Source organism: Barbus barbus (assembly GCF_936440315.1).
Source record: "Barbus barbus genome assembly, chromosome: 10".
Lineage (NCBI taxonomy): Eukaryota > Metazoa > Chordata > Actinopteri > Cypriniformes > Cyprinidae > Barbus > Barbus barbus.
In genome coordinates, this window is record NC_136738.1 from 23,125,649 (window position 1) to 23,148,591 (window position 22,943).

At 35.7% G+C, this 22,943-nt stretch overlaps 2 protein-coding genes across 6 annotated transcripts; both read right to left on the reverse strand.

Moving 5' to 3' along the window:
- Nucleotides 1-120: 120 nt before the first annotated feature.
- On the reverse strand, nt 121-8,780 carry upf3a (UPF3A regulator of nonsense mediated mRNA decay). 4 transcript variants are annotated; one of them, XM_079427307.1, is made up of 11 exons: nt 8,600-8,780; nt 7,770-7,876; nt 5,728-5,834; nt 5,500-5,598; nt 5,255-5,365; nt 4,665-4,720; nt 4,432-4,590; nt 3,945-4,078; nt 3,059-3,344; nt 2,676-2,753; nt 121-1,159 (listed from the first exon to the last, which is right to left on the reverse strand). In XM_079427307.1, the coding sequence occupies exons 1-11, from the start codon at nt 8,738-8,740 to the stop codon at nt 995-997; spliced, it is 1,443 nt and encodes a 480-aa protein (XP_079283433.1). In that variant the 5' UTR covers nt 8,741-8,780; the 3' UTR covers nt 121-994. The 4 variants fall into 4 exon arrangements, with proteins under 4 accessions (XP_079283433.1, XP_079283432.1, XP_079283435.1 ...); XM_079427306.1 differs by having other exon boundaries at nt 124-1,159; nt 3,059-3,347; XM_079427309.1 differs by lacking the exon at nt 2,676-2,753 and having other exon boundaries at nt 124-1,159.
- Nucleotides 8,781-11,498: 2,718 nt separating this feature from the next.
- Nucleotides 11,499-22,933, reverse strand: LOC306875890 (cell division cycle protein 16 homolog). Of its 2 annotated transcripts, none has more exons than XM_079426670.1 (18): nt 22,731-22,933; nt 22,211-22,440; nt 21,978-22,075; nt 21,142-21,180; nt 20,690-20,830; nt 20,294-20,453; nt 19,934-20,028; nt 19,508-19,641; nt 19,326-19,405; nt 19,188-19,237; nt 19,024-19,097; nt 17,800-17,925; nt 17,543-17,695; nt 17,389-17,452; nt 16,576-16,637; nt 12,307-12,442; nt 12,124-12,214; nt 11,499-12,028 (listed from the first exon to the last, which is right to left on the reverse strand). In XM_079426670.1, exons 5-18 carry the CDS (start codon nt 20,786-20,788, stop codon nt 11,784-11,786), a joined length of 1,569 nt encoding a protein of 522 aa, XP_079282796.1. In that variant the 5' UTR covers nt 20,789-20,830; nt 21,142-21,180; nt 21,978-22,075; nt 22,211-22,440; nt 22,731-22,933; the 3' UTR covers nt 11,499-11,783. The 2 variants fall into 2 exon arrangements, with proteins under 2 accessions (XP_079282796.1, XP_079282795.1); XM_079426669.1 differs by having other exon boundaries at nt 22,211-22,265; nt 22,731-22,900.
- Between the last annotated feature and the right edge of the window lie 10 nt (nt 22,934-22,943).

Genomic DNA, 22,943 nt, shown 5'->3' on the forward strand with positions numbered 1-22,943 from the left:
GTGCTAATACTGAATAATAGAATTATGTAATTTTATCTCATTTAATTTATTTTAACCAAAAGCTATACATGTAATAAAAGTATATCAAAATATAAGTTTAAAAAAATTAATAATGCTATTGTAATAATACTTTATATATCTTTATTGTACACAAATGGTCAATCCATCAAATACAGTATCACATTTTTTAAGTATTCTACAGAGTTCACTTTTTTGTTGGACTCAATAATTCTACAAACCTGTAGGCTATTTTAATGACAGACGGGATCTTTAAGTGCAAATCAAAGGTAAGGCATGTGACCCCATGTAGCCGCCCACCACTGAATGACTGCAATTTCTCAAAAACATGCACACTGTTCAGAAATATCACAAAACATGTTATTTGACCTAACAGATGACAAACAATTTTGTTCTTTTTGGCCCGCAGGTAAAACAATGCTCTGACATTTGCTATATCCTGTTGTGAGACGTATTTGTTAATACAGAACAACCACAATGTCTATACATCAGGGACAAAAGAGGCATCATTCAAAGGCATTGCAGTGTGAAAGTGTAAAATTTAGAGTTGCATGCTTAAATGTTTCATTAATACAATGTAGCATTTTTATATTCCTAAAGAATAAAATATGTCTCTGTTCCCCATCCCACATTACATATATTTAAAATACATATTTAACAACACATACTGCTTTCTTTACAGTAAAATCTATATATATCTCTATTCTTTTGTTTAACGGAATCCATTTCTTGCACTACAAAAGGCATATAAACTGATCTGAGGTATTGTTGTCAATGAAGTGGTGTGAATCCTTGATAAGCGTACAGAAGCCGATCATTTAAGATTTATGACACTGCTGACTTTGTGTATAAAATATTAAGTGGGGATTTCAATGCACTATACTCAAAAGACAGAAAACAAGGTTGATCTTGACTGTTCTATACTGGCATGACCCTTGCTTCTGAAAATAGACTTCTTCCTGTCTTGGTCTTTTTTTCACTCGTCGACACTCTTCTCTGAGCCTGTACCAATGACCATCTTGTAGCAATGGTCTCCTCCGTGTTCAGGAGAGATTGGTGGAAAGTCAAACGTCCTGTTCCCGGAGCCCATTCGCTTGCGGTTTCTAGCACCAGGTTGGTACAGCTGCATTGCCGGTCGGTCCTGTGCCGTGAAATGAGTAACACACAAAAGACAAAAGCCATACACTCATATTTCATACCACAGATTTTTCTCATGACAGGTTACTTAAAGTGCTATTCATGCATGTAATCAATTTCCTTTCCCTTCTGAATCACATTTCAGGCAGACAACCAGCTACTGACAGCCCCTCAAAATCCATTTAGTTCATAACAAAAACATTATACTGCATTGTATCTGTTATGCTCTTTTTTGCATTTAACATAGTTTGTATTTATGGTGGTGGTGATGGGGATGACACATAATGGCCAAAGCTCAGGGCTAGTGACCGGACTACTGTTGCTATCATCGCTTCAGAAGATATGTGCAAGTCATTTTAGATAAAATCATCTGCTAAATGACTACTTACTAAATGCATAAACAGAATCCAGCATGTAAGCAGTTCAATGTGTAAGATCATATGTATTCTTCTATGTACACGTAGGATCTGTTCCAAAACCAAGTGAAATGCTATTTACTGTCTACATAGGAAGCAGCCTTTTAAGACAACACTCTACATATGCTTTACATAGGCAGCAATCACACAAATAGTACTCCTCAGGAAAAACATATTGGGAAAAATGTATTTTTATATATGATTAAATAATTTTTATCCACACCTTTCACTATATGAGTGTACATATAGTGTCTAAAAATGTAATGGATTACATTTTCTCACCGTCTTAGACCTAGAATAGACCTAGATTTTAAATGATTGTTTGTTTTAAACTTTTTAAAGTCCTTAAATATTTATTTTCAGGTTTAAAATAAATATTTGATTTAACAAACCATAATTTACTTGACATTTCTCTTGCCTCATTCACCATCTAGGATAGATTTATTTTCTCTAAAAAAGCAGAATCTTAAATATTTGTTCTTTGCTTTATAACGTTTCTATGTTCTAAATGTTTTATAATCCTTAAACTCCACATTTAAAAAATATTTTTGGTTTAAATGAGATTTAAATATAATTTATACCTTTTAAAACTGAATTTATAATTTACAATTTCCTACCTCATCTGCCATCTTGAATGGACCCCCCCCCCCCCCCCCCCCTGAAATATAGCAGAATTGCAAATATTTTTGAAGATTTTATATCATTTTTATAATGTTACATGTTTAAAAATCCTTATTTTTTATTTCTAGGTTTAAATGAGTTGTTGCATTTCATTTATACATTTGTAACTATATTTCTAATGGACATTCCTCATCTGCCATCTTAAATGAATCCCCCACACCATCTATACATTGGGAGCAAGAAGCATACTATGCCTTAAAATGCTGCCCATGTAGGCAACTCACTACATTTTGGAACAGAGCCGTAGTTTTCAGTTGTATAAGCTTCTTCTATTGGGAACCACTCCTAATCTGTGCCATTACAGCATTAGCAACATTCTGCTGTCAACAAGAACGCCCGGCACTGTAAGGTGCACAGCCTCTCAGTAAACAGCATGTGTAGCATCCCCTCCCGTGGGTAGAAAGGCTCAAAAACTAGCTGTACCTTTGCTGGCAGAGCCCCTCCTATCTGGTCTGGCCCCTCAGACTGGGAAGTCCTTTTCTCCTGATGCACTAACACAGACTGAGAGACACGTTGTCTTCCGTCAATAATATTGCCAACAGCCAAATTACAGCTAACTACCTCAACACATCAGTGTAGGCTGCATTGAAAGCCCCTGGAGGGAGGCAGATTCGTATTGTATTTCCCACAGACATAATGATGTATAAATCTACTACAGATGTGTAAATATTGAATGCATTAATGGATTCATCTGCTACACAGACCGGACAAACTGACTGATGACAATAACTGTACATAATACCAGAACCAGTGCTGCAAATGGACTGTGACTGTGAGATATCGCTACTCTGTTAGCATTTATTTACCTTATTGCGAATCCGTTCTTTCCTGCTGCCCATGTCCTCTCGATCCTCCTTGCCCAGTTTGTCTCCGGTCTCTGGGCAGTAAGAATAGGCATGGTGTTGGTCTTTCTTGGCTCTGTCCTGGCAGTAGCCTTTACCCCATTTGGTCTCCTCCTTGCGTCGCATGAATTTGTCAAACTCGTAGTGATGCCTCTGTCGTTTGCGCTCCTCGTCTCTGCCGCGATGCTCTTTATCCCTCTGGCGACGGCCGTGACCTTCCCGCTGCTCCTTGTCACTCTCGATTTGACTCCTACTATGGAGAGTCCACTTAATAAAATCAACCACTTGAATATAACTTAATAACTCAATAAATGTATATACAGTGGGATCCAAAAGTAACATCCAGCATGATTTGAGAATGATCTAAAGAGCATGTACCTCGATAAAGAAAAGAACATCTGTGCAAAGAGTTCACATGATCAATGACAAAAACGGAATTGATTATTGACCTAGAAACAGAGCAGTATTTCTACATTTTAAGACATAACTTCTTTAGTTTTACATTTCTTAAAATCCTTAACTTGGACTTGGTTCAATCCATCGATTTTGTTTCTTGGATGGAGGCAGATCTGAATACGAGATTGCAGTCAACTGTAAGAAATGGACAGGGTTTAAGAGATAAGTCTGTCCTTTAACTGGAAGATCGACATTTTGATCAAGATTTGATTTTTGATTACGAGGTCAACATATGCATGGATGAATCTTTCACAATCATTAAGATGCATTCAAAAAACAGAATTTCTATTTTGTGCCATCTTTAAAACTTTAAATGGTAGATGCTGAGTCCCAGATTTTTAAACCCCACTGTATCTTTTATGGCAAGTAGGGGCAAGTTTTAGGTAGTTCTTACTTATCCTTGGAATCCTTTGACTTAGTGTGTCCTGCCGGCTTTTCCCATCTGTTCTTCTCTGTCTCTCCGCTGTCTCCTTTATCTTTCAGTCTGTCTGAGTCCACGTCATCGTCCCGATCACATTTCTTCAAAAGCTAAAGAAGTCAATGTTGCAAATCTCATGTAATGACTGATTTTCAGAAAATACAATGACAATGACAGGCCCGTCATGCTCAATGTCCGAAGATGATGAAGCTCAAAGATAAAAGTGAAACAAGGTTTATAAGGTAGACATAGACAAATACGAGCAGCCAATGTGAAATAGTGTGCTGAACGCAACAATACTGGAAGAAATGAGAAGTGATTATGGGGCAACTTACAGTAAATACAGGGCAAATGAGGGAAATAATGACAAACACCTGTGCTGATTGAATGAATCACCATGAAACTAAGACCAAAATAACTGAAAGTTTGTGAAAGTCATCTTCAGGATGGTTTTAAATCATACCTTGATCTTTATCTCTTTTTCAGAGAGCTTCTTTTGCTTTTCAGCCTCTTTTCGCTTTCGTCTCTCCTCTTCTCTGCGCTTCCGCTTCTCCTCCTCCCTCTGTCGCTTCTTTTCCAGTTCCCTCCTTCGCCTCTCCTCTCTTTTTTCCTCTCTTATTCTCTAGAATTGAAAGGAATCATGTATATACAGTACAAAATCATAGTGTATAACATGCAATCAGATGGTGTTCTTACCTGTTTCTCTAATTTCTTGTTTTTGATGTATTCCAGCAAGGGTGTTGTCCTTTTGGCTGCAAATAAAGCCACACAGAGGGAAAATAAGAGCTTAGTTTATGGTGCTGAAAACTGGAAGAGACTTGGAGAGCAAATTGTTCCAGCTGTAATTTCTAAAGAGCGGTTTTCTGTTAATGAGCAAAATATCTTCTGTGGCAACATGCGTTTTGAAATCACACAATAGGGTTAAAAATTCACATTTGAGGAATGATTGTGTGTTATTTATGTAGTAGAACAAAAAATGAGAACATCTGTTATGTTCTAGCTCAAGTAATGTTCACCACAGACATATCTTACTCATCTGTTACTCACCATATACTCAAACCTCTGTTCCCATAAAACCATATTATCATATCAGACTGGACTGCAAATTGATATCATAACTGAACAGCTCTATAGTACAAGAGCATTTCTCAACATCAAAAATGTTATCACCAAAATTAACTAAGAACAGCTTTCTAATACACTTGTCCTGTAAATATATGTCCTGGTCTGGACATACATTTATCTACAAAAATGCTAACAGTGCTAAACGATTTCCAAAACAGTACCAATGAGTTCTCGGGTTTTAGCTTCAATCTCTCCCAGGAGTGTTTCTGGATTTGCCATTGATTTCTCCTCATCACAAGAGTAATTTTCCAGAAATCGCCTGTATTCTGGGTCTGAAAAATGATTTTAAATAAAGTGTTTAACAAATGTATTAGCTTTTTGCAGTATATATTTTACTTAGTAAAGTCACTTTTAATAAACACTTGAAATTGATAAATAATGTTTTATAAATTAAAAATATAAACACCTTCTTCAATAGTTCCTGTTTTAGCATCTTTCTTCTTTAACTTTTTCTTGGAAACCTTCTGAAATGGAGCAAATTCTACAACAGCTGGATACTCTTGGCCTAAATTAAAAAATATATAAAACAAATATTTTATGGACTTATAAATTATAGTTATATATTAGACTAAATATTAACTATTTATATTACCACTGTTATAATTAGGGGAATAAACAGTAAAAAAAAAATTACCTTTATTGTCAATGAATACATAGCCATCAAAGCGATCTCTGAAAATAATGATATCCTCTGGGTTTTTGAAGTTGATATATGCTCTTGAGAAGAGATGCGGATATAAGCTGGGGAGAATAAATATATAAAGACATGCACATGTATAAGATGCTGACAGTGCTATATCACAGTATATTCAAATACACAAACCAAATATAGTGCCCTCCACTAAAATTGGCACCCTTGATAAAATATGATCAATGTCAGGATTGTGGACTGTGTTGTTGTGTTTTTGCTCCCCTTGTGTTCTGTGACCTAGTTTCTCCCTCATGTTGCCTTGTTAATTTGATTCAGGTGTGTCTCGTTCCTTATCCAATTATCCTGTCTATAAGAGCCCCAGTTCTTACAGTTTATGTTTGTCAGTCCTTGAATGTCTTCCTTGCCTGTGCTCTATGTTTTCCCGTTGGACAATTGAAGACTTGCTAAATTCCTTGTCTCCTCGTTCCTTGGTCTGTGTTCCCTGAGTAAGTGTGACAAAGGCAGCTGTGAAAATAAATCTGCATTGTTTATCCTTTTGATCTTTCACTCAAAAAATTCACAAAATTCTAACCTATCATTGAAGTAAATCTCATGATGAAAAATGTTTTTCTCCAAAGAATGTTTCCCACAATTATTGGCACCCCTAAAATTCTTATGAGTAAAATATCTCTGAAGTATATTCCCGTTCATATTTACATTTTTTATTTCTATTTTTTGCACACCAGGGTGACTAGGAGCATGAAATTGTCCAGCTATGACTTCCTGTTGCACAGGATTATAAATATGAGGAACACAAAGGCCAAATTCCCTTCATCCATCACAAGGAGTAAAACCTAGTAAGAATATAGTTCTGATGTGCAGAACAAGATTGTTGAGAATCACAAAATAGAAAGTGGCTGTAAGAAAAGAGTTAAAGCATTGAAAATCCCCATTTACACCATCAGGGTAATAATTAAGAGGTTCCAATCAACTAAAATTTTAAAAAATCTTCCTGGAAGAGGACGTGTGTCTATATCGTCCTAATGCACGGTGAGGAGGAGAGTTTGAGTGGCTAAAGACTCTCCAAGGATCACAGCTGTAGAGCTGCAGAGATTAGTTGAGTCTTGGGGTCAGAAACCGAAAGAATATATATATATCAAACATCTCCTTGTTCAGGGGGGTTTCAAGGAATATTCTCCTCACTCATCCAAAAACAAACTCAAGCATATTCAGTTATCAGAGACGACTGGAACTTCAAATGGCACTGGATTCTATGGTCAGATGAAACTGAAAAAAACAGCTTTTTGGCAGCAAACCCACCAGATGAGTTGAGTACAAACAGAGATAAAAAAGTACCCCATGTCCACGGTTAAATATACTGCTGGATCTTTAATGTTGTGGGCATGTTTTTCTGCCGGAGGTCCTGAACATCTTGTTTAGACACATGCATTCATGGATTCTATCAAATACCTACAGATAAAAAATCAAAACCTGACTGCCTCTTTTAGAAATCTTATAATGGGCTGTGGTTGAATATTCCACCAGGACAACAATCCAAAACAAACATCAAAATAAACACATAAATGGGTCACTGAGAACAAAATGGATCTTTTTCCATGGCTGTCCCTGTCCTCTGACCTGAACCCTACAGAAAATGAGTGGGGTGAACTGAACTGAAGAGAAGAAGTACTAACATTCAGAGCTGTCAATCTGAAGGATGTGGAGAGATTCTGGATGAAGGAATGGTCTCTGATGTCTTATCAGGTGTTCTCCGAACTCTTCAGGCATTATAGGAGAAATCTCATAGCTGTTGTCCTGGGAAAGGGACGTTGCAATAATTGGGTGCCAATAATTGTGGCCAACATGAACTACACAAAGCATTTATTTCACAATGAGATTTTCCCCCCCACTTTCAATTGTTTTACTTCAATGATAGGTTGGAATTTTGTGAATGAAAAATAAAAAGGATAAACAATGCAGATTTATTTTCACAGCTGCTTTTCTCATATTTACCAAGGGTAAAATTAGTGGAGGGCATTGTATACCTCTGATCAGCGGGGAAGAACTCGAAATAGTCAAAAGATGGAAGAGGAATTAGATGCTCCTCGAGCTGGTCTTTTGATAAACTGGGTGGCAGTCGGCGTATGACAACCTATATAAAAAAGAAGCATGTATAAAGAAAACAGTACTAAAAAAAATCATCAACATCAAAGAAAGCACCCACAATTACAAAATAGTTGCAAATATTAGAAATAAAATGCCATAATGTGTGTGTAAAACACTGCAAGAGATCAAAAAAAGAGACCTAACTAGAATACAAAATAAAAACTGAAATATTAATGCTGAGTAGGGGCTGTGAACATTTCTCATTTCTTCACTTATTACAGTCTAATTTTATTGAGTCCACAATTCCTGTGCATGAATCAAATTGAATGATTTATTGTGCTTTTTGTCGTTTTTAATTCTTAAAAATCAAGTCCCCATTCATTGCAACTGCATGGCAAAGAACAATGCATTATTTGAATTTCCCATGTGTTCCAAAAATATAAGTCATACACAAGTGTGAGTAAATTCAACACATACACATTGGCTATATATAAACATAAAAAATGCTCATTTTCAAATGTCTCTCTCTTGCTCCATTGACTGTGCTCTTTTCTAAAATTCTATATGCATGTAAATATTCAACTCCTGGACTATTAAATCCATCCAAAATGGTAATTGCGTAGGAATGCGATGATTGCTGCCACTTGGGGGTCTTCGTTTCGTCAGGCTGTCCTGCGTTTTCGCTGTCTATGGTGCTGAATCCCGTTCCCTCCATCATCATCATCATCATCATCACTCTCCCAGCCTACCAAACAACTGCGCCACTTACCTTGGTGAAGATCTCCTTTTTCTCCTCCTTGTGCTTTGGGTTCACCGCGACGTTGTCCTGCTCCCTCTGACACTCTCTGAACTGGATCTCCACACTGCCTCTCTCCCTGCTTCCTGTCCTCTGCTCCTTTTCAGACCTCATATCTCCATTTCGCCCTCTTCGCTGTCCGAAATCCGCGAACTCTCGCGGGAACTCATCCAAATACCGCGAAGCTTGCACGTTAGTGTTTATCCCCTTGTCATGTCAAGAGGAATATGTTTCTCGTTGCATTTTGTTTATACAACAAAAACAGAATTATAAAGCAGTGCTACGTTATTTTAAATCGTAAAATTTAATAGATTATGGTTATTTGGGCATATTTGGTTCATATTTTGATTTAGATACAAGAGAGATATACTTTAATATATTAACGTTACTCAAGTAAAACAAATCTGTTCATTTCAGCAAGGTGGAGGGGACACGACTGTCATCGTGTAGTGCCGGGTGCCGCGCTGTCGTCCTCGGAGTCGCTGTCGGTGCAGCTCGGCTGGACGCACGGATCCGGTCCGAACGGGCTGCCGGTGCTGACTGTGCTCCATACGCCTGGGCTGCTGGGCTGACTCACGGAGCGACCGTAACAGTCACGACTAGGAACTGCAATAAACACAACACCACAATCTATATTATGTTTCCATTCCCTTATTTATCTCCAAATGTATCTATCCATCCGTCTGCGAAATCATTAAGTATAAATTATACAGATATAACCTATCCATTATATTTATTGTCAAAAAATGTAGGCCTGTCCTGTCTATATACAAAAGTAGGCCTTAAGCACTTAAGCAAAACGTGACAGGTCGGTGTGTCTGAATAATAGTTGGTCCCAAATTTTTATCAGTTTTACTGGTAGTCCACTGTATGAAGAGTTTTTGGGTGTAATATTTCAACGTTTTCTTTATTTTGCTAGACTCACTTACATAAATGAAATATAGTGTCCTGCACCCACTTTTTGGTTTGACTGTATGTCCATTCATTTATTTATGTGCAAATTTATTATCTGCATACATATATGCTTTATCAACAAAAAAGGGATGTCTATAAAGGTAGCCATCCAGCTGTTTATCTATCTGTCCATTCATTTACATTTGAAAAATTGACAATTTTCCCATTAATCTACATGCAAAACGTATCTATCCAACCATTTACTTGCACAATTTACATCTGCAAATACATCATCAATCTGCAAAACCATCCTGTTACCTTAAATTAATCTAAGAAAAGTATCTACTATCATTTTTTTAATCCACAAAAGTATCAGACCCACTCTATATTAAGTACATTAAACCACTAAAAGTTGCATTTGATACAATGCAATTACGGTAACGTCAAAGTATCGAAATTTCAGCTTAATTTTCATTGGTTTATTGTCAATAGCACAGCTCACGAACAAAATTGCAAATTCACGTCCACGATTCAAAATGTACAAAAGTTTACTGAGCAACGACAAACTTACATTAACATAAAAAAACAGCTGCAGTTATATCTATAATTACACCTGTCCTTAACTACAGCATCCCATGTCAATAGCAGCAAGTGATTTGCAATACAACATACAATTATGCACCGTATTTAGTAGTTAAAGTCACCTAATATTAAATGGGACTAAAATCCATTGCTCTACAAATACACTAGTCAACATTTGAAGTGGATCAAAACCTTTCATCAAAGTTGTCCTAAAACCTAAAACCAAAATGCATTCTTGTCTTAGGACAACTTCAAATGTTGATTACTATACATCTATTCATCCATTTACTTATATCTATCTACATTATTTCCTCTATTTAGAGTATCAGTGTAAATATTTAATGGTGTTGTAGTGTGTCTTACCACTGAGAAACGTTTGCTTCCCGCTGGCCGTCTCAATGCAGAGCTGAGGTGAAGGCCTCTCCGGTGTGGAGACAGAGCTCTTTAAACTGGGCACAAATGTGGAACAGGTGTCCAGATCTCGACTCACACGCACATGCGAGTAGGTGATGTTGGATTTGGATGGTGTGCAGCCCATGATTAATTCTGCTGCTCACAAGCCAGCTTCCATCTGGGGAGCATCCAGAGTGACACAGCCTGCACATTTCAGTGGCACCAAACAAAGACACTTCTGCTCTACTTCAGGGGCCGATCTGAAAGACCCCATGACGTTCCTGATGCACAATTAGGGAGGAGGGGCCAGAAGCCCCCTTGAGAGGGGCTTTGAGTACAGCAAAATAAATAAATCAGGAACACTTTAAAATAACTTTCAGTGGTAACATCAACGTACACTTTTGCTCAAAAGTTTGGAATATTTTAGTTTTATATTTTTGTGGAACTGTGATACATTTATACAGCATTTATTTGAAATAGAAATCTTTTTGTAAATGTTTTCCTAATAAATTACATTTTAAAATAGATAATTGTTTCAAATTGTAATAGTTACTTATTGCATATTTTATCAAATAAATTTGGTGAGCATAAGAGACTTCTTTCAAAAACATTTTTAGAAATCTTTAATTATTCCAAACTTCTGACCGGCAATGCACACTGTTATGACATAAAGCATATTAATTATCATATTCTTGTATTTCACTACTGATGTGGTTGGACAAACTAACTTCAAGCTTTATAAAGAGTTACAAAAACTAATTTCCTAAAATGTATAAAGTTGATTAAATCGGAGGGCTGATTTTGGTGACTTGCACAAGAAATGCACAAATTACCTTGCATTCTCAACTTCAGACACAGATTTGAGATAACTGATAAAAATCACTGATGAAAGTCATTGCAAGTAACTTCCTTTGGTTGACTAATTTCAAGGTTTTATAAGCAATGCAAATGTCAGCAGATAAATGTTATCATCTGATTGACAATGTAAAAATCACATTTTGTTCAGCCTCATCCACAAAGCAGGTGTTTTAATAGAGCACCAATGAGAATACACAAATCTGTGTAAAAATATGGATGCAGGGTTTATTGATTAAATCATTTGAACCCTTTTGCAATCACTTTTTTTACATTTATTCATAGTAAAAAATCCACAGGGGTCCAACACGGAGGACACGACAGGGGCGGCGGATGGAGGGAGGGTGGGTTGTTTGGTCGTGTCCTCTTTAGCGACACATTCTATCATCATCTCATGCTCAAAGTTCCTCTTTGACCCATTTATAGGTCTCAATCACGTGCTGGTGTCAGACATGGACGTCTCCAGCATCATATCGCTCTCGTGCATGTCACATTCTAAGAGGAAGCGCTGGAAAGCATCGGTTTGTTTGTCAGCGTTGAAAGACTGCGTTTCCAGGCACACGTTCACCTCTTCTACGGGCTGTGCTCTGCTCTCATTGCCTTCGGCAGAAGTGTTGAGCATCTTCATCAGTGCAGGCGTGCTGAGGGTCTTTCTCACTTTATCTTTAATATCAGTTCCTGAAAACAAGACAACTTAATAGTTGCAAAGACACACTAAATCTGTAATTTACGAATTCGATGATGCATGCAAAGCATATGGATGTTTGTCTTACCAATGTAAGCATCCGAGTCGCTGATATACATCTCAATGCAGTGACCAAGCATGGTTACAGAAAATGTGTCATCTCGTTTAAGACCAAGTGCCTAATGAAGGAGTTTAAATGTTTGAAGTGAATCATAATCGATAAAAAAAAAAAAAAACAGACCAACAAATTCTAATGGTCATATATTCTCACAGTGTGAAAGTAGTCGATGGCACTCTCAAAATCTCCCATCAGGCTGTGCACATAACCGATGGCTGAGTAAGTGGAGGCATTCTGCGGGATGAGGACCAAAGCTTGCCTGTGGTATTCGAGAGCCTGTTCATATTTCCTACACAAACAAGATGAAAGCAATCACTGACCTGATTTTTGTCTATTGCAACAGATCAATGTCTAGACAAGCTCGCTATAGAGGCAGTGGAAAATCCTAATCAAATGTTGACTTGAGAGTATGAACACTGCACATTATTATCGATTTTTGTATTTAGTGTGGGTCTAGTTTGCCATTTTTACGTATGCTCAGGTTTCAGTTTTGTGTAGGTGAAATGCTCAGTGCGTGTCGTTTTTCAGATGCAGCTATAAATGATTAAATACTTGGAAGAAAAACAAAACCAAACCTAATTTAGTAGATTTTGTAGTAAAATTACAATTACAAAGATTAATCTTTAATGAAAGTGAAAGTGAAGTGAAAGTGAAAGTGAAGTGACATACTGCCAAGTATAGTGACCCATACTCGGAATTTGTGCTCTGCATTTAACCCATCCAACGTGCACACACACAGCAGTGAACACACACACACCGTGAACACACACACACCGTGAACACACACCCGGAGCAGTGGGCAGCCATTTATGCTGCGGCGCCCGGGGAGCAGTTGGGGGTTCGGTGCCTTGCTCAAGGGCACCTCAGTCGTGGTATTGAGGGTGGAGAGAGCGCTGGACATTCACTCCCCCCACCTACAATCCCTGCCGGCCCGAGACTCGAACCCGCAACCTTTGGATTACAAGTCCGACTCTCTAACCATTAGGCCACGACTTTTCGAATGAGCCGAAAAGAACACACGTCACACCTCTATTCATCAATTTGCACTGGCTACCAATAGCTGCTCGCATTAAATTCAAGGCATTAATGTTTTCCTACAAAACCACCTCTGGCTTTGCACCCCTTAACCTAAATTCACTTCTTCAGATCTATGTGCCCTCTAGAAGCTTGCGTTCTGCCAGTAAATGACGCATTATTGTACCATCCCAAAGAAGCACAAAATCACTTTCACTGACTTTTACATTAACTGTTCCCTCCTGGTGGCATGACCTGCCCAACTCAATCTGAGCAGCTGAGTCCTTAGCCATCTTCAAGAAATGGCTAAAAACATATCTCTTCCATCTTGATTTGACCCCCTAACTCTAGCACTCTTTATTCTAATTCTATTTTATCCATCTGTCTTCTTTTTATATAAAAAATAAATAAATAAAAAACACACCCACACACACTTGACCCTCTATCAATTGCATATTAACTGCTAGATTTTCTTGAAAAACTAACACTAGCTTTCTTTTTTCTATTCTATCTACTTATTTCTTTAAAAAAAAAAAAACCTTGCTACGTGTACTGCGTTAGGCTAACCGAGACTTGTCATAGCACTTGCATGTTGTTGCTCTTTTGTTGGTTTTGATTGCTTCTATTGTCCTCATTTGTAAGTCGCTTTGGATAAAAGCATCTGCTAAATTATTAAATTTAAATGTAGTAGATTTAGAATTCTGAATATTCTATCAATAAAACTGGGAAATGGAAATTTCCAAATTACAATTCTTATTTTTAGAAAATATTTTCAAAACATTTGTACAATTCAGGCAAAAAAATTATCCACAAAACAAATTCTGTTTGTACATGTGGACTGCATGTGGACAAATTATTATATTGATAAACACCAAGAAAAAACAAACAAAGACAAAATAAATCATTAAAGAGCCATTTATATTTGTAGAATCATGAGTGGAATGATCTTCAAGTGTGAATTGCGAGCCCTTTGATATCCAGTGGGTGGATATGCATAATTCATGAAACACTAGAGTGACAGAACAAAACAAGCACTCTATTAAAGTGGAGAAAACAAGACACACAACAGAGAAAGGATGCCATGTGACCATGCCCAGCTCATGCTCTTCATTAAAATACCACTCTTGATCATTTTAGAAGCAGATACTTTTTAGTCACAATTCCAGGTTAGTGCGTCACTATGGCCCAGATCCCATCTATTTTAAATGGGATATAATGAGGTACTTCATCTGCAATATTTGCCAATATGTATAGTGTAGTGCAGGGGTTTTCAAACTGTGGGTGGCAGAGTGGGACAAGGTGGGTCGCACAAAGCCACTTGGCGGCAGCTTAATTACACACACACAGTTCCTACGGCTGGATGATATACAGAGATTAAATACAAATTGCGATTTTTGAATCGCAAAGGCCGGGATTTAGAACATGTGTTGCGTGTTTTGAAGTGCGGGCGCGCACAAGTTGTAATAACAGTGTGAGTCTCAGAGCGACGGTTCATTATTAAAATACTCGGTCCACATTATTAATGAGAAGAAACTCGCTCACTTCACTGCGCTGTGTTCTGCATGAGATTGCATACACTGGGAAATTCAAATGTTGTGAAACTTTTTGAGGTAGGCTATGTTCATTCATTTCTATCGTCTGTTTGAACTCGGTGCTGTATCTTTCCGAGAGATGTAAAGAGTTTGTTGTTTTCGTTCCTTCATATGCATTTAATCCATAAACTGTCTGTCAAAAGCATTTCACATCTACAGGTTGAGCGGGGCACAAATGCGTGGTTAATTGTAACACTATACAAACATTTCAAACATATTAGCATAACAGAATTTGCAAAATGTCCAATTATTTCCTTGCCATATCATCCCTATATAGAGAAAAAAATGTGCCAATGTTAAAAAATATTTTGAAGATATAGCTAAACATTTATTTAACCAAAGTAAATTTCTGGCTGAAGCAAATTTGTCATCTCGGTTTTTAGTGTTCATTTAAAATGAGACATCTGTTTATTATTTTTACAATTATTTTAATCTCCAAACCGTTTGAGATAATTCTGCTTCGCTTCTTATGCTTTTCTAAAAAAAAAAAATTAAATAATTAAAAGTGTTGGGTTGTGAGGGCATTTATTTTAACAACACTGGCAGGTCATAGCCGCACCGGAGTGAGTGCGTTTTGAGGTTTTATGGACATATTTCATAGACTCATTAGCGTCTGTAAATTAAAATGTAAATATTAGTAGTGAAAGTTTACAGTGGTACTAGCCTATAAAATAAAATGGTTAGTTTTCTTAATACTTAATTTCTGACATATTATTTTAATTAAGATTAAGCTTATAGTAACGTCAATTGTTTTTTTTTTTATATAAAATATTGAAATAGATTATACTTGTCTAGGTGGGTCGTGGAATGGAAAAGTTTGGGAACCCCTGGTGCAGTGTATGTACTATCACTCAAAAGTTTGGGTTTTGTTAGGTTTTTGTATAATGTTTTTGAAGTCTCTTACACTCAACAAGGGTGCATTAATTTGATTTTAAAAAAATATATACAATAAAATGTTGATATTGTGGAAAGTATTATTTAAAATAATAATATATTTAAAAATATATACACATTTCAAAATATAACTTATTCCCGTGATGGCAAATCTGAATTTTCAACAGCCATCACTCCAGTCTTCACGGTCACATGATCCTTCAGTTTTCATTGTCTTTGAGCACGTAGAGCACGTAGACTCCAGGACAGTAACACGGCCATCTACGTCAGTAAGGGATTCTTCCAGATCCTTCAGTTTCTGCTCTTGCTCTAACAATGAAGATTTTATAGAAGTTCTCTGATATCTCCCTGGCCCGAGACACATTCTGCGTATCGCCAGCATCTTCAGTAATATCAGCAGTTTTTTTAGTAGTTTCTTGGCATGTTGTTTTACTTAGGTTCGCAAACAGCATTCCAAAACTACGTCACCCAATAAGTGCAAAATATGCCATTAAATAATACATTTACATAGCAGAAAACTTTACGACTTCTCACGCTGCCATCTTTTACGTGCCCCGCATCACATGATCCTTCAGAAATCATTCTTATATGCTGATTTATATGCTCAAGAAACACTTCTTATTATCAGTGTTGAAATATTTTTGTGGAAACTGATAATTTTTTCAGGATTCTTTTATGAATATAAGGTTAAAAAAAGAACAGCTTTTATTTGAAACAATCTTTTGTAAGATTACAAAATTACAAAAGTGTCTTTACTATTACTGCTCAACTTTTTGCACCCTTGATCAACTGGATGCAACTCGTTAAAATAATTTATTTCTGTCAACCCCAAACATTTGAATGGTAGTGTAGGTTATGAAAAACAAAAGTAAATGCACTAAAAACTAAAATGTACAGTAAAATCAGGATTCTTTCAACTTACTTCAATTTTCGACAGACATGGCCCAAATTGTTTAAGAGCGGCTCCCATTTGTCTACTGTCACCTGAAAAGAAATGATTCATTAAAAGAACAGAACATTTTACAAGGGTATGATTCCTACCATGTACCAAAAGTGAGAAATGTGTGACCTTGGAGCACAAAACCAGTCATAACTTAAGTAGCACAGGTATATTTGTAGCAATAGCCAACAATACATTTTATGGGTCAAAATTATCCTTTTTTTATGCCAAAAATCATTAGGATATTAAGTAAAAATCATATTCAATGAAGATACTTTGTAAATTTCCTACTGTAAATATATCAAAACTTAATTTTTGTATAGTAATATGCATTGCTAAGAACTTAATTTGGACAACTTTAAAAGCGATTTTCTAAATCTTTTGATTTTTTTTGCACCCTCAGATTCCAGATATTTAAGTAGTTGTATCTTACCCAAATATTGTCCTATCCTCCTAACAAACCATACATCAATAAAAAGCTTATTTATTCAGCATTCAGATGATGTATAAACCTCAATTTAAAAAAACTATTTACCCTTATGACTGATTTTGTGGTCCAGGGTCACATATGGCCATATGTTAATATGCAACAGAGAACAGACATATATATTTATATTGACACAAATGAAAAAGTTACAATCAATACTAGAATCTGATTTTCTTTGTTTCACAGGTATTTTCATTGTTTCCTCAGTTATGTCCCAGAAACATAAAAGTGCATTGTGACGTCTACTCTGACCAATGTCTGTTCTGACCAAAAACAAGCAGAAAAACAACTAGATGATAGATGGTTACCTCATTTCCGATGGCCTTGATCTTATCCATAGCATCTAAAAACAACTTCTCGGCAGTTTTATAACTGCAACAAAGCAAAGCGTTTATCAGCAAAACTTGTACAAAACCACAAACAACTGATGAATATAGTGTGACTGCTTTTGTAATCACTTACTCTCCATTTTGGAAGGCAACCACAGCTACCTCATGTATGACGAAGGGGTCCTCAGGTGCAATGCTGAGGGCCTGGCTAAAGAAACGTTCTGCCAGCTTGGGGTTGTTAGTGAGTCCATACTCCAAACCGATGTACAGCATGGGCAAGTGACATCTGCTCAAACAGGAAGTCAGAAAGTTTTTTTTTTTGGCCAAAACTAGAAGCAAATATTCTTGTCCTAATACTTTAACTGTCATAAGCACTGCAGGTCTACAAACCCTTTCATTAGCTGGGCAGCAGTGAAGTACGCAGCCATGGCCTGATCGTGTTCACTCTCCACAGCAAACGAGTGACCGTATGCTATCCATGCCGGTCCGTATGTGCGCTCCAGTGTGGTGGCTTTACTGTAGAAGGGGATTTTGATGTTAACCACAAGTTTCCTCAGCTACAAATCTACTGCTTTCATTATGAAACCTTTTACCAAATTTACCACTGAAACATGTTTCACAAAAATGACCTCTATGGGAAATTGAGTTCCGCAGGGTCAGCACTAAAAAGTGGTTTTCCCCCAGAATATTTGCATTTTTAAAACAGGGCAAAACAATTACAATACTTTTTCACTTATTTTGCATTTCTTTCGAAGAAATGAGTGACTTCTTTAGTAAGAAATATATGTTAGACATGCAACATTATGTGACAATTTCAGTAAAACAATTAAATGTTATTGAAATAATTCTCTTATGCTCATCAAGGCTGCATTTATTTGAACAGAAATACAGTAATACTAACTATTAATATTATATATTAGTTCAAACATATTAAATATTATTACAATTCTAATAACTGTTTTCTATTTCAATATATTTAAAAATGTAATTTATTCCAGAGCAGGCAAAGCTAAACTTTTAAGCAGCGATTACTTTTTACATTTATTTTTTCTAGTGCTGTCAAACGATTAATCGTGATTAATCACATCCAAAATAAAAGTTTTTGTTTACATAATATGTGTGTGTGTACTGTGTAAATTCATTATGTATATATAAACACAGAAACAAACAGCATATATTTTGTATGTATTTACGTGTATATATTTATATTCATATAAATTATGTCATATAGAAATATATTTAATATATAAACGTAACATTTTTCTTAAAAACATACAAGCATGTGTGTGCACAATCATATATTGTGTAAACAAAAACTTTTATTTTGGATGCAATTAATCATTTGACAGCACTACTTTTTTCTAATCCTTATATGCTGATTTGGTGCTCAACAGTTTTATTATCAATGTAGAAAACAGTTTTGCTGCTTCATATTTTTACAAAGTTTAAACAGCATTTATTTGAATTGTTAATTTTTTGTAACAATCTTAAAAGTGTTTACTGTCACTTCAATGCATCCTTGCTACAAGTAACCATTTCTTAAAAAAAAAAAACCTTTCTGGCCACAAACTTTTGAGTGGAATTGTAAGTTTACATAATTAAATACAGTTGTACCTCAGATACCGCCTTGCGTGTTCGTTTTTATGTCCAACCATGAGGTAGTAACAACCAACAGCAAACCATGAAACCTTGAAAAGGTTCACAGAGAAAGAAACGATGAAAAAGCGCTCATATAAAACTTAGCTGAAACTTGTGTTGTGAAGGAGAATCTAACTCACTGGATTGCTGGGATACAAATCCACCAGTTTATGAGACAGGTAAAACAACTCTAAAGAGACAACGGATGATAAATGTTATGATTCCACATTAAAAGTTGACATTTCAATTAAAGCTGAAATCAGTATTTAGTCTCATACCGTTTGCTTTGCTCAGCTCAACAAGGGTCCCTATGTGCACTGGTAAACAGTTAGCATGAAATGGGTCTTTCACCATAACCCTAGATTTAAAAAAAACAAAACAAATCAACATCAGAGGATTTCAAGCTCTCCCTAAATGTCAAACCAAGCATTAGAAACCAATGTCGGTTTTGCAGACTTACATTGACGTAAGAGTGTAGCACATTTTAAAGTCACAGTTGTAATAATGTCGCTCTGCGAGGGAGACGACAACATCCAAGTTGTCCTGGAGACCGTTGACTATTTCTGGGACGACCATCTCGCTAGGTTTGTTATACTGGAAAAGGAGAGTTGTTGATTAGCTCTTCAGTGAGCACTTCAAAACCATTGAACTCAATAAACAGGTACTTCAAATTCTCATAGTAATTTGTGCACGTTCCTTTTTTAAACTGAAGAATAAACAACAAAATCAGGAAAAATAATGAACAGCATCTGATCCACATGATGACGTGAATGCTCAATCAAAGCTTTTTCAAATGTAAATCATAGCAAACCATCTTTGGTACACAAATCTTTTACTTCTTGTGTCTTAATTTAATGTTACTAAAGAGAGAAAAAGGCCTTCTAACCTTCTTTAACTTATTTTCAAAAAGGAAACGCAGCAATTCCACTTCCTCTTCTGTACATTGTTGACTTAAGGGCAGAGAATCCAAGAAATCTTTCTCTACAACAAAATACAATTTTATGAATTCAAAAGCATTTACAAATTTTATGTGACTTTCAAGTGAAGACCATTATGACACAAGCAAATGGCAATAGGTCAGAGAACAATACACTGCAAAAAAAAAAACATATATTCACACACACACACACACACACACACACACACATATATATATATTTTTTTTTTTTGATCCACTAATAATGTTAGTCAAGTTGTACAAAAACAGAATTTCAAAAACTGAATGAAAATGAAGAGCTTCTCTCACCTTCTTGGGCTGTCAGCATGTGATGGGATGTCAAAAGGTCAAAGGCTTCAAAGCAGTAGACGTCCAGTTTCAAGGCCTCTTTGTAGCTAGACGTGGCTAGGGGTCTGTTGTCCATGGCATCATAGATCTTCCCCCGCAGGAGACAGATGGAACTATTGATCTGAGTGAAAAGGCCACAGGGAGTAAAAGATCCTATCAAACCGTTATGCCATTCAAATACCAAGTTTATTTCTAAAGACCAACTGGACTCATTCATTCAGGTACAGTGTAAATATAAAAAATAAAACACAATCAATGAACAAGACAATGTTCCAGAAACCAGAAAAACCAATGCAGTTTTGATCACGGAGAAGTCCAGAATAAATAAAAATATATAAATAAAAGAGTTAGGCTCACTGAGGCAGGCGACATTTCCCATTCCTTTAGGGTTTCTCTTGAGCCATTATCCTCCTTTACATTCTTCTCCAATAACTTTTTACTGGCTGCTTCCTCCATGTCCAGTATGTCTAGAGCTTGTTGATATTCTTTGGCAGCATACTGAAGATTACAAAAAAATTTAATAGTGCAATCAATGATTATTTCCTTATTTAGTTTTTCAAAAAAAACTGGTCTGTCAGTCAAAAAACCACAAATTCCCCACCCATTGTATGTTCATTTATTTAATATTTTGGATCTGATTACGTTTTCAGATACTAATACATTTATTTACATTTACATAGTAAAATCCATTTTACGAATTTTCCCCCCAAAAAAACAAAAGTTTATATTTATTTATTTGCAATATCACAATATTTTATATTATGTGATGCATAAAAGAAAACTTTAATGACATTAATGTAAATACTCACATGACATCTTGCAGCTAGATACTGACAGGCTCCATATAACTGAAAAACAAGGGACACAGGCAAAGGATAAGTATTGCTTTTTACTTCTCTTTCCTACTACTTGTTTCACTTCTGTTCTATGTATAAATTTGTTTTTTTTAGCATGTGTGTTTGGCAGTGTTATTTACTGATAAACTACTGTCGTTTGATTTGTATTTGTTATTTATTTTTATTTTAGTTAAATTATGTCTGTATATTAGGTCTGTCTTTTATTAAGTTTTAGTTTTATTTAATTTGAGTGTTTTTAATACTTCAACAAACTAAATGGAAATGAAATAATATATATACATAATTTATAAATGTGTATGTATAATATATATGTATGTGTGTGTGGTTGTACACATATGTAGTTATTTTTTGGTGTTTGGCTTAGTGTTATGTTAGAATCATTATTATACCTTTTGTTCTTTAATATTTTTAATTGTTTTTAGCTTTATGTTTTTGTTTTTCATTTAAATGTTAAGTTTTGAAATTTTGCATGTGTCTTTTTTATTTAATTTCTTTATTTTTATAATGTGCATAGGTAGTATTTATAAAGATTTAGCTTTTAGTTTTGGATCTGTTTTTTAGTTTTTAATACTACAATTGATTACTTCTGTTATCCTCATTTGTAAGTCTCTTTGGATAAAAGCGTCTGCTAAATGACTAAATAATAATAATAATAATGCATATTCAACATTTCAGCATGCCAATGCAGTTTTGAAATTTATCAAATTAATTTATATTTTTTGAAGGACTGCAACTCAGAGACCTAAGAAAATGTTACTATTGAAATAACTTCAATCAATCGCTCTTACCTTGTCAAGTTTGCGCGATCTGAGCGCATGAGAGGCTCTGTGATACTGTGCTGTCAAATAAAGGCACTGTGCTAACCAATAAATGTCTTGAGGATCCTCTGTAGGAGATTAAACAGTCTGGGATTAGTGCAGTATGCAATTAAGAGTCAATAAAATTTAATTAACACAGAATATGTTTGTTTTTTTCTTCTAAGATTGCACTGCTGTTTGACAGTATCCATACAGATACTTACCATGTGATAAGGATGCTACTTTGTCAGCCCAGAACAGAGCACTTTGATACTGTTGCTATAAAACAGATCATGCAATAATTACAGAGAAAAACGTCATTTAATGTATACTGCCAATATGAAGATAAAACCTGACTTTATTTAGCAATCAAAAGATGTAGAAGATCATTCAGCCACATTAGTGCAGTTTGACGTCCACACGTCCTCATAGAGGTTATATTAGCTATTCATTTCTGAGAATAAAATAGTCCAAAACAACATGATGTCATATCTATTAATAATCAATAAATATGTTATTTAAATATAAATTAGGAAGCTTTCAAATCTGTTAGCATGAAAGTCAGCTGGCTAGCTTTCAAAAAAACACCGAGCTTAATGTACTAATTCTACCTTTTTCATTTTCTATAATATTCTGATTACGTAGTAACATATAAACAGCCTTATAAAATCAGAAATTTACTAAATCTTATTAGAGGTACAAACTAAAGCTAGTCTTAATGCTAAGTACCCTGCCTCTTCTTACCTGATCAATGTAGTGTCTCACTCTTTTACGAAGCCTGTCAAGATTCATAGTGATTGTACTGTTTGTCAAATACAAAAAACTGTCATTCTTGTCAAATGCAAAAGATTGAAAATGAGTTTTGTAAGACTGCTCCTCTGTATGTAGATTGAAGCCCGCGGTTAGCATAAAACGTGCGTTACATTGATAACACTCCGTACAGAAACACGGATTTTG